Raw genomic sequence first — 11,402 nt, forward strand, 5'->3', positions numbered from 1 at the left:
ACCACCCCGGGAAGCAGTTGAGATATTAAATCTAACCAACCCGCTGCGGAAAGCAGCTGTTTTATCTTTGGAATTTGAGTCGTTCGGACTCCAACTCGTTCCAACTTCGCAGGAGATTTCATGCTGTGTCTTTAAAAGTATCACTCTTCAAGCCTTACATTTTTTTAAAAACTAACTCTTGATAAAAAACTTATGAACTTAAGGCAATCGGATAACTTACGAACACCAGAGTTCCATCAAATGTAGATGGAAGCGTTTCCTATGCTGTTCGTGACAGTGGTGGCGTGGGTGGGTTTGCAGTGGTGGGTTCTCCACTTTTCCCGTAGACTTTGTATGTTAGGTTCTTTAAGATTTTCTCTGAAATTTTACGTGCTTTCAAAAAACTGACGGGTTTCTGCAAATCTGGAAACTCGCGGCTATTGAATGACATATAGACAGCAAAGTTTGGTTCAGTGGCTCGCTCAAAAAAGGGAGACAGAAATGGAATTCGCTAAGGCTTATTTTATTAATATATAGGATTTAAAAGTATCACTCTTCAAGCCTTACATTTTTTTAAAAACTAACTCTTGATAAAAAACTTATGAACTTAAGGCAATCGGATAACTTACGAACACCAGAGTTCCATCAAATGTAGATGGAAGCGTTTCCTATGCTGTTCGTGACAGTGGTGGCGTGGGTGGGTTTGCAGTGGTGGGTTCTCCACTTTTCCCGTAGACTTTGTATGTTAGGTTCTTTAAGATTTTCTCTGAAATTTTACGTGCTTTCAAAAAACTGACGGGTTTCTGCAAATCTGGAAACTCGCGGCTATTGAATGACATATAGACAGCAAAGTTTGGTTCAGTGGCTCGCTCAAAAAAGGGAGACAGAAATGGAATTCGCTAAGGCTTATTTTATTAATATATAGGATATCCCAAATGCAAATTAAGTATAACAAATTTAGCTCAAATTAGGATGGTGGTAACGGAAAGTTGCAGATACAAAACCACCTGATTACAACGAAAAATTTTCAAAACGGCATGACCGTACGGTCATTTGAAATGATACGCGTATCATTTGAAAACAAAATGGAGAAACAAATCAAACAAGAACATTATTTTAGAATTTGCCGAGTTTTCCGTTCCGTTTCTCTAAGATATATGAGCAAAAAAGCGCACCATGGAAATAAGTGAAAAAGTCACCGAAGCAAAGATCAAAGGATATTGCAGCTTCTAGCTGCGGCAGGGGCCGTCGATTTCAGCAGCATATGCTTGCTCATTTTATTCATGTCTGCGCGTTCGGTACTCCGCGCAATAAGACATAACCGCAAGAAATCTTTCGCCGAATGCAAAAAGGCTTCTTCATTGCCGTGCACCTTTTTGCGCTGAAAATCTCCATCAATATACGGAGCATGACCGTCCAACAGCGCCCTCCTAATATCTGCGCTCGACTTAGCAAGAATGACATGCCGGCTTCGGTACTGAAAAAATGGATCTTTTCCTTGGAGCATGAAGATTAGTACGCAAGCAAGACTCCATACGTCACTTCTTCGACCAGGGTTACCGAATTTTTTGTTTGCTACCTCCGGTGCCTGGTACGCCCACGGGGGACCGCCCGTGGTGGTTACTTCTCCCGACTGCGTCAGGGATCCGTCCAGTTTGACCACAGCACTATAGTCAGCAATTTTCAAAGTTTTCCTGTTCGTTTCCGCAAATAACAGGTTTTCAGGTCGGAGGTCTCGGTGTACAATTTTATGCTGATGTAGAAAATGCAGACCAGATACAGCATTTTCCAAGTAGGCAGTGCAGTCCGCTGAAGAGTAACCGGTGCTGTAGAGCCCGTAATGTTGGCGCATATCATCAAGAAGAGCGCTGCCTAACGGACAGTAGTCACAGTACTCATACTATATGCATATGAAAACAAACGATCAAGTTACTGTACGCTAACTAGTCCTTGTACGTACTTTTGTCGTCTCTTGACAGGACTCTAACGTTGCGGCTGAAAATGGTGTTTAGCCGCACCGTTATGAACTGATAGTTATCCTTTTAAAATAAAGCTACATGCAGCTGATTCCGACTACTGGTTTGAGAAAACCAGTTTATTACTTCTACCTCTTGTTATTTATATGCAGTTGCGTAGGGCCCGCAAGTCCACTTACCATAACAGCGCTCCATTGCAATATGCAGCTGGTACTGCTGTCGCCTTCCATCCAGTTGCGTGTCGATGTAGAAATATTTAACCAAATTTTCTTGTTGAAACTTGCTGATTTCTTTAAACTCTTTAACAGCATCCTTAATAGATTTGCCAGCAGCATCATCGAGTAGAGCATTTTGCCCATTTTTTGCACAGGTCACAATGTCAGGATTGATACGAAACACCTTAACGGCATACTTCCGCCTGGTGTCTTTTGCTTGCCCTTTGTAAACACCTTCACACATGCTCCCGTCGCCAATTTTTTCGTAGGTTTTAATGGTTAATCTAGGGCGCAGCTGATTGATTCCGAGGAATTCCACAAGTTTCTCGCAAGTATCATCGTAAGGTTCCATTTGTAAAGGTCCAGAGGTAACGACATGGGGAATACTGACAGGAATTCTGTTTCCGTCTGGAAGGTCGATTATACTATATGTATTATGTACTCAGTATTAAATAACTGCATCATTTTATCGGCCAAATATAGAGTACACGGTAATTGTATTATAATTATTTTATGAAATGCAGCTGCAAACTTCGTGAAAATTAAAAAGCAAATAAATATCTTATGTACAGTTATCTCTGCAAAACTGCATGCTCTCTAATGCTGGCTGCCAAAGAAACCTAATGACTGCCGTGGTTATCAGTTCATGCGGTAACCGGCGTAAAACGGCGATCTTACCTTTAAACAGTACACAGGTGCTGATTTTGACCAATAAATATGTTTTGTCTAAGCATACCCAAACCGGGGCAGCACAATTTCTTCGTTACTGTAGCAGTATGTACTTCCCGTACATGACGCTAGTAATCACGGGACGTCTAAATCACATTCAACCGAACGTAAACAATAATTTAGCGGAATTGTATCGGATGTAATATGGCGAAATACTGCTAGAAGAATTTTACCGGATGTGCATAAATAAAGCGACACGAACATAGAGAGAAACACTACTCAGTATTTCACGTAGAAAAATTAGTTACGACTCATTTTGGCTTTAGCAAATTTTTCTTGTTGCTCATCAGACATTTTTGCCCATGGTGGCTATGACATTGTACGAGCATTCGTAAAGTGCAACTACAGTAGTCAGACAGACATATAGGGTAGCAGAATATGATTAATTCCTTCTAAGGAACGTGGGAGCCAAGCCTTCCTTCAAGTAACATCATAAAAGGCCCTTCCCTACCCAAAAACCTGATTCATGAACGTTAACATTTGACTGGTTTGGCAGAAATGGCGTAGTTGCCTGAAGTTGCTGGAGATACAGTGTATGCTGTACAACTGCTGTTCACAATCCCAATGTTTAAGTCATATTCAATGTTATAAAAAATTATGTTTTAAATGTAGCATAATACGTTGTACCACAGGTGAATAATAACACCACTGTCTCCGAAAGAAAAATTAACATCTATCAGTCTGTTATTGCAGGAACTAACACTTAACGGAATAACACTAAATTTTGAGTTGCAGAAGTTGCAAATGCGAATCTTAAGTTTATTTTATTCTGCCAGTCGATCATTCAAATGCGCTATCTCAAGAGTTAACAATAAAGTTAGTATCGCGTAGTATAACACAAGCGAAATAATTATGTTCTATAATAATTAATGATTATTATTAGTTCCATTAATTAATTAATATAATTATTTAATTAAATAATTAATATTTATTATCAATTAATTAAATAATTATGTGCGCGATCAAGCTGCGTGACGAGTACGGGTAACTGAAAGCCAATTAAAGCCAAACCTGCTGCACATGCGCTTTATCGTATACCACCATGTCGGGTTATGATGAGCAATCCATAAAGTCTTCACCAAAAATGCGTTTTTATTACTGCCCTCGAAAGGAAAGCAAAAATAACAAAAACGATAACGTGAACAACAAATCATGTTACGACGTAAGAAAAAAAAACCATAACTGCGTTACTGCTCTGTTTATAAGCGTTTGCTGTTGTTGTAATCGCTTTTTGGTCATTGGAACTGAGAAAACAAGTCTTATTCTTATGATATTAAAAGATGGGAGGCTTCAAGGACCACTATAACGAAAAGCGCTCCCAGCGCCACAACGGAAACGGGATCGTCCTGAACTGCGTCAAAGAACTGTCTGTTGATCCTCTGGATGCCAACATCGAACGCTCGCTCCATACTCCGCAGTGTTCCGGGTATTTTCCAGTTGCTCTAGGATTCAAAATCGAATATATTGTCAGAGTCTTATAAAATTCAGCTCGTAGCAGCTGTTGTTCCCAGCTTACCTTTATTAAGGGTTGCTCTAGCAGCATTTGAACGGTCTCTCTATTGGCGGCCTTGAATGCGAAACAGTGGTCCAGAAATTCTGCGGCAGCATAGTGAAAGCCTTTGCCATCCCCACATTGTTTACGATTGAACGTTTTGTCATAGTGTGGCCGTTGCTCACTAAACAGTTCCCGTGATATGTCCATTTCGGACCTTAGTGGCTCTTTAGTACCGCCCCGGCGGCTGTAGTAGCGGGGCGGATGACCCAACAGCATCTCCAGCAGAACACAGCCTGCTGACCAGACATCACTTGCGCGCCCTATTTCTCCAAATCGGTCGTGGAAGGTTTCCGGTGCGCGATAATTCGCCGTTCCGGCTCCACCGGCTACTTCATTCGTGCCGGTTTTCGAGGCCATTAATTGAATAGCTAAACCGAAGTCGGCAATCTTAGGAGTACCACTGGCAGTGAACAGTATATTCTGGCCTCTTAAATCCCGATGAACGATGTTGTTATCATGCAGGTAGCCCAGACCGTTGAGGATGCCAGCAAAATCTTCAATAATTGCTGCTTGTGTGTAGCGCTGATTGCGAGATTCTAGCCGAAGGTTTCTGGTTTCCAGTGTTTCCCCTGTTTTAGGTGACACGGGGTTAGGTGTTCGAAATTATTCGAAGACAAGGAGGAAATAAACGTGGAAAGGCTGGAACGATAGTTTTAATGCAGCACTATGAGAAAACACCGTACCTGGGCAGTACTCCATCAAAAAGCGAATTTCTGGTTCACCGTCGTAAGTAATCAAATCCAGATAGTAGTACATTAGCACGTTTTTGTGCGGATTTTGATTCAGTTGTATTATCGACCGGAATTCCCTGAATTTTCTTCCAACATTCAGCTCCCGCCTAGCGTAGTCCGCATTCGGAACTTTTATACATTTTACCGCGAATTCATCCATATCAATTCCCTGTGCTGTGCCTTTAAAAACTCCACGGCAGAGCGCCCCGGTGCCCACTCTTTCCTCGAGAGTGTAAGAAAAAGGTGGTCGATACTGTTCGATACCAAAGATCTCGATTAGCTGATCCGTAGATGACATGATTTACCGGTATCCAAAGCGTCAACAAGTGAAACACGAAAAACACAGAAACTGAATAGTTAATGTTTTTAATTAAGTCTATGCTTCCGAATGACGCAAGCAGGTTCAAAAAGATGCTTTGAAGGCAAAAGTATAGTGCGACATACATACAAGTGTTCGACCGTACTGCAGATAAATAGTTAGCTGCAGAAAACAAAACTACTGCAAACGGAGGTTTGCGGCAAATAGATGCGCCGATTAAGTATGTCGGCTAACTCTGCACCCGGTTTGTCTGACGCATTCGGATCGTTGGCATTGCGTGTAGCAGGATAATGACCTTGTGCTCTTCCGGTACTACCTAACATAACGTCCGTCCGTGTTTTGCGCCTAACCTTTTACACCATTCCACAGTGACAGTTCTGAATCATCAGTCTGGCGTGTATGAGACATGTCTGCGACCGTGCGCAGTGGCGCACCTAATTAATCCGGACCAACCCCATCTAGTAATGTGCTCGTTTGCAAAGAGAAAATTTACTCAGTAGATGTTGCAGATGCTTTATGATAAGCAGAACAGCAAGGGAGATGAGATGGTTGTAATAATAACGTACTTTCTGGTGTGCTGCTGTAATACACATTGTATTTATTGTGCACTCTGTAATTAGAGTGAGCATTACAGCAGCAAACCAGAAACTGCGGCACGGCTGACGGTACAGAGGCACGCTCCCTACTTATTGTTATTTCCATAAGCATGTACAAATGTACGAAAACATTACAGATTAATGCTTAACGTTATGCAGATGTTTCATAACAAATGGCAGACAATTTAGATTTTAGGGCACTGGGGTCAAGTCTAAAACGACTCACGCGTACTGGGAAATTAGAATTACTAAAGGTTGTCGAATCAATACTGTTACGGCAATCATTATTAGTCGGACCGAGAAAATCGGATGGCCACCCGTAAAATCGGCTTTAAATTCGGCGTTGGGCCGAACGGCTCATTTCCCAATCGAGCGTTTTAAACGAGCTGCAGCTTCATAATGTCCAGTTGCTTTAGTTTTCTGTTAGTCCGGTTATGCTTTTGATCGAGTGACGTTGACAGCCGTTTAGAATCTGTGACAGAAAAAAAGGATTACGCACGTAACGGAACTACAATTCTGTGACAGCAGTATGGGGAAGTACGTACTGGAATGGGAACGACAGTACGCTTATCTCTCGCTAAGATGTTTGCTAACAACAACGGAAGTGTTCGTTACCACCGTGGTTAGTAGTTACGTCATGAATTACAGTATGCACTACCATGATACACGATTTTGTTGGCCACCTTGTTCGTGTCAAACAAATGTTTACCCAACGTGTCCGCTGGGATTTCTGGAATTGTCAAGGCCTATGTGGACCGATGAATTGCATTCTGCCAGTAGTGTATCTCCCGTTGATGTGTACATACTACAACATACCTTTCCGGCATCAGTTTTGTGATGCTTTAAATTTTTGAAGTCTCAGGCAGACCTGGAAAACCTGATTTCTGCTGCTGCTCAGCATTTATTTGTTCGGAATGAATTGTCCTAATAATACAACATCAGGATTTGACAATTCTTCACGGATTCCGGCACCACAACTTAACCCGTTCATTTTAGCTACCACATGGTTCACTGTCATAGCTTGCGCATTAAGTCTTTTAGGCAACGGACTTGTGTTGTTCCTGTTTGTGCGCACTCGCGCTTTGCGCACTAGTTTCAACATCTACATCGCGAATGTCGCCGCGGCAGAGATTATTTACGGCATTTGCGGCATTCCGGTACAGTTCGCGAATCAATACTACAACTACTGGCCGTATGGGTTTGGTTGGTGCAGTTTTCTGGAGGGTGGCGCTACGGTAGCGGGTGCCAGCATCCGGCAGGCGCACATGCTGATGACCCTCAATCGGATGTGGGCCATTCTGCAGCCACATTCGTATAATCAGCAACATACATGGAAGATGGCCCTGTTTTTTATTCTTCTGACCTGGGGTTTGGTCGCCGGTTTGTACCTACCAATCTGTGTGCATGGAAGAACGCTTATTTCACCGGAAGAGAAATTGTGCATTATTAATGTCAGTTATCAGTTTCTCACGGTAATTGCTGCACGGATGGTTGCGTACGATTTTCCACTGCTGACACATCTAGTCTGCTTTCCGATTATCGCGTGCATGTTGTACAAAAGGAGTCGAAAAAAAGAAAATGCTGGCGTAGAGGAAAAATCTCAAAACACCGGTGAGTATGACGATCTCTTTTTGAGTTTTTGCCGTAAATTTTAATCAGATTAATATTTTTCTATTATAAAATAAACTATGCTTTTTTTGGTTTTTCAGCCGGTCCAGCATAGTTGTAAGACCGGAATAAATACAAACATTAGCCCATTTTTATTAACTGAGTTGTTTTACAATAGCAAATACGGGTTCCCATGGCCCTGTCACAGGAGCAAATAAAGTGTCTCCGCTCCAAGTAGCTTCCAGGAAACGTAGCCGCGGTCGGACCGGCAACGGCAGCAACCGTGTATTTGTCTACGTGTCGATTGCCGTCACGCTGTGCTGGTCCTCGACATCGGCATTCTGGATTCTAGCCGATCATACGGGATACTGGGACGAAACTTACTATGGTTTGCAGACTTGCATAACCTACGCAAATTCGGTCCTCAACCCGGTATTGTGTTTTGTCGCCATGGAAAAGTATCGGCTTGCTTTAAAAAAATGTTATCCTGCGTCCGTTTGACTGTGTCATAGTGGCGTTTAGAAAACTCGGGAATATTGTTTTCTTTTATTTTACCTGAATAAACTGTAACATAAGCATGTACTTACGTGTAGAATGACTGTTTTTTGTGGTCCGTATTTCGTATATGCTCGCTTCTGGATTTGTTGAATCACCACTGGGAAAAATGGACGTCATCACACAGTTACAATCCAAAAGACTTTTGTATCAAAAATCTGTTTCACAACATTTAGCTTTATAGGAAAATTACCGTATGTTTATATTTCTTATTGGTAAACAAAACTTGGAAATATTCATATGAGCAGGACGCTACCGTAGTACAAAGTACTATGTACTGCCTTACCTGCAGATATTGTTTCACAACATTTAGCTTTATAGGAAAATTACCGTATGTTTATATTTCTTATTGGTAAACAAAACTTGGAAATATTCATATGAGCAGGACGCTACCGTAGTACAAGGTACTATGTACTGCCTTACCTGCAGATATTTTATTTCAGTGCCCCACACGGTTTTGCAGCATCTGTGATTTTACCTGTATATAGGGTTTTACGGGCACTGCAGTATCCGTAGATCATTTCAGCTGACCCGTACCGACATGAACCACGACATGCTTCCGACACGCAAAAAGTGAATTTTCAAAAATTTTGTTTCTGGCTTATTCCAAACACTTAACCGCATACGAAAGTTTTCGTTTGCAGTCAGCGAATATCGATTTTTTGAAATTTTTAAATTGACAACGGGACATGAGTCACCTCAAGCAGGTTCAGTTACATATATATTTGACAACCGGAAGAAGTCTACAGGTACTGGTTTGCACAATTCTAGAAATGAGACTACGAAGAAAGCTTTGTGTTGTTAGCACTCTGATACAGTTCGTAGTACATACCATTTACTTTTTGTTCTGCCTCGCGATACTGACAATATTTTACCTTTTTACGAAAGATGAATTTTCTGAATTTGAAGCCGGAAATAGTGCCTTGGTAAGTAGACAGGTATTCTAATATGAGTACTTGATAAAAAGCATTTATAAGGGAAAGAGGGTAACCATTTTGCACGCGGGCCTTAGAAGTACGGAAAGGCAACAAGTAGAGTACAGTTGAGGTCTGCTACCGAACTCTATTAATTTATCTTGATAAGGCTAATAAATTAACTACTACTCGCTTTCCTTTCCAGCCGTTCTGCAGTTTAGCGATAACAGTTGATTAATCTACGGTCCAATAGCAGAATGAGTCCGACTACCCGGTAGCTTGTATGGGGATTTGGTAGATTTTTCAAAAGACATATCTTGTGGTAGTATTTCAGCGACTGGTCATTTGTGCCGCAAACTGCTGAATTGGAATGAATTTAATGCATAACCCGGCCGCATGACCGTAAAAATGTTTTTAAGGCTTTATGCAGCATTGTATTGTGGTTCAATTGGACTTCTACTTAGCACCACATCACTGGAATGCAAAGTATCGCTGACCACGACGGGGAAATATTGCACCGGCCATTGTGGGAAATACACTTATCCCTATCACTGGTGTCCTGTAGAATACTGGTGCCGAAAAATAAAGGGACGGCATAGAACCGCTCGTTGTCAAAACTGGGAATACTGTTCCCCGGATTCACAGCTGACGAGCCATGGAAAACGATGTAAAGCTGACAGTGCATGTGATTACCATGGCTACAGCTACATGTGGTGCTATACGGAAGATAACAGCTGGGACTACTGTGCCCCACCCAGCGTGGAATGGTGTGATCCAGTCTACGCTACCAGCACCTCCAAGAACGGGCAGTTTTGTAAGGACCAGTGCGAGCCACGCGGCTACCGGTATCACTGGTGTCATACTCCATATGGATGGTTCAACTGGGATTACTGCAATCCCGAAAAAACTATCCCGAAGGGAGCAGCCATTCATTTCAAGGTACAGGAGGATTTTCCCAATAAATGCCGCTGTCAAGGACAAAAGGTCATAAATGCCGGTATGAAACAGACGTTCCGCGTTATCTGCACAGAACGACAGGTTAACTTTACTGATGCGCCGCGATGCCGGGATGAGAGGTTTATATTGCCAAACAGCACTAGTGACTGGTTGGGAACAGATTGCACTTACAGCGGTTACCCACGTAGCTGCCCGGAATACATTAATCATGAATGGGATTATTATACGGAATTACTGCACGTCATTGGCCAGCGTATTTGCCAGCAGAAGCATCGGAAACAATTTTGTGTGGATGAGGCCCACACTGCAAAGCGTTGCTCGGATGTCACTTTTCAGGCTGAAAAGGAACAAGATAACTATGTATTAAGCGGCATTGTATTGCCGCAACTGTTCTTTTAGATGGTATTTTAGTTGTTTGTTTGTACCAAAATTAGCATAAATTCGGTTGGATTTATCATTATGCGACCGATGCGAGTAAATAATTATTTCGGTAGATTCCTGAAGTCTTAATTCGAGATATACACACACCATGCAACAGTGCGTTTTAGCAGTTCTCGGCACAGTTTTACTAACGCGTGACATGGATATGCTTGCAGCTCATTGCAGCAAATTTTATTTCTCTGGAGGAGTGTAAGGCCCAAATTTTAATAAAAAAACACAAATTCTAGCGGTCAGCTATAACTTATTTTTGGTGCAACTTTGCCCTCATATTATGTGGCTAAAATTACAATGGCTTTATCCCAGAAACGATGTTTGATATAACCTGATTCGTGGAAAGCACATAACGAACTGGTTGCCACCGCCGGGTCAATATCCGAAATATTCTAGGAGCGCCTATGAATTTATCATCCGATTGACAACAATGAGAAAGATTCTTCTAAGAGAATCTGTATATAATTAGGTCACGATGGTTGACTGTTGCGCCGGTAGCATGCCAGCACAGAGTATGTCTAGTAGAAGTATAAATCGTGCACTCGTACCATCGAAAGGTTCTTTATGACGAAATTGTATTTCCTTTACCAGCTTTACGTATATTTATTTTTTCCGAAACGGTACTATCCGTTTAGATTTTCTGTCACAAAAAATAACTTGCAAATACGTTTGCTAAATAAGGCAAATGTTATTCTCTGTAAACACTAAGTAAAAGCGCAATTTTGTGAGGAAATATAGTAATCATCTTGCACGTGCATATGAGGTAGGAACAAGAAACCTACAGAATAAGGTTGAGGTCTGCTACCGGTCAGTAATAATTTATCTTGATAAAGCTA

General features: G+C 41.7%; 3 protein-coding genes across 5 annotated transcripts; 1 reads left to right on the plus strand and 2 right to left on the minus strand.

The window, feature by feature from the left end:
- Positions 1 to 888: 888 nt before the first annotated feature.
- LOC129596423 (mitogen-activated protein kinase kinase kinase 4-like) lies at positions 889 to 3,142 on the minus strand. Of its 3 annotated transcripts, none has more exons than XM_055493698.1 (3): positions 2,849 to 3,142; positions 2,135 to 2,578; positions 889 to 1,788 (listed from the first exon to the last, which is right to left on the minus strand). In XM_055493698.1, the coding sequence occupies exons 2-3, from the start codon at positions 2,520 to 2,522 to the stop codon at positions 1,190 to 1,192; spliced, it is 987 nt and encodes a 328-aa protein (XP_055349673.1). In that variant the 5' UTR covers positions 2,523 to 2,578; positions 2,849 to 3,142; the 3' UTR covers positions 889 to 1,189. The 3 variants fall into 3 exon arrangements, with proteins under 3 accessions (XP_055349673.1, XP_055349671.1, XP_055349672.1); XM_055493696.1 differs by having other exon boundaries at positions 889 to 1,851; XM_055493697.1 differs by having other exon boundaries at positions 889 to 1,851; positions 2,135 to 2,595.
- An 856-nt stretch (positions 3,143 to 3,998) lies between these two features.
- On the minus strand, positions 3,999 to 5,706 carry LOC129596439 (probable serine/threonine-protein kinase DDB_G0284251). Its single transcript, XM_055493717.1, has 3 exons — positions 5,138 to 5,706; positions 4,416 to 5,023; positions 3,999 to 4,341 (listed from the first exon to the last, which is right to left on the minus strand). The coding sequence occupies exons 1-3, from the start codon at positions 5,481 to 5,483 to the stop codon at positions 4,165 to 4,167; spliced, it is 1,131 nt and encodes a 376-aa protein (XP_055349692.1). The 5' UTR covers positions 5,484 to 5,706; the 3' UTR covers positions 3,999 to 4,164.
- Positions 5,707 to 7,014: 1,308 nt separating this feature from the next.
- Positions 7,015 to 8,234, plus strand: LOC129596404 (alpha-2 adrenergic receptor-like). The gene is made up of 2 exons (XM_055493678.1): positions 7,015 to 7,480; positions 7,917 to 8,234. Exons 1-2 carry the CDS (start codon positions 7,015 to 7,017, stop codon positions 8,207 to 8,209), a joined length of 759 nt encoding a protein of 252 aa, XP_055349653.1. The 3' UTR covers positions 8,210 to 8,234.
- Positions 8,235 to 11,402: the final 3,168 nt, after the last annotated feature.

Source organism: Paramacrobiotus metropolitanus, unplaced genomic scaffold, assembly GCF_019649055.1.
Source record: "Paramacrobiotus metropolitanus isolate TYO unplaced genomic scaffold, Prichtersi_v1.0 Parri_scaffold0000089, whole genome shotgun sequence".
NCBI lineage: Eukaryota > Metazoa > Tardigrada > Eutardigrada > Parachela > Macrobiotidae > Paramacrobiotus > Paramacrobiotus metropolitanus.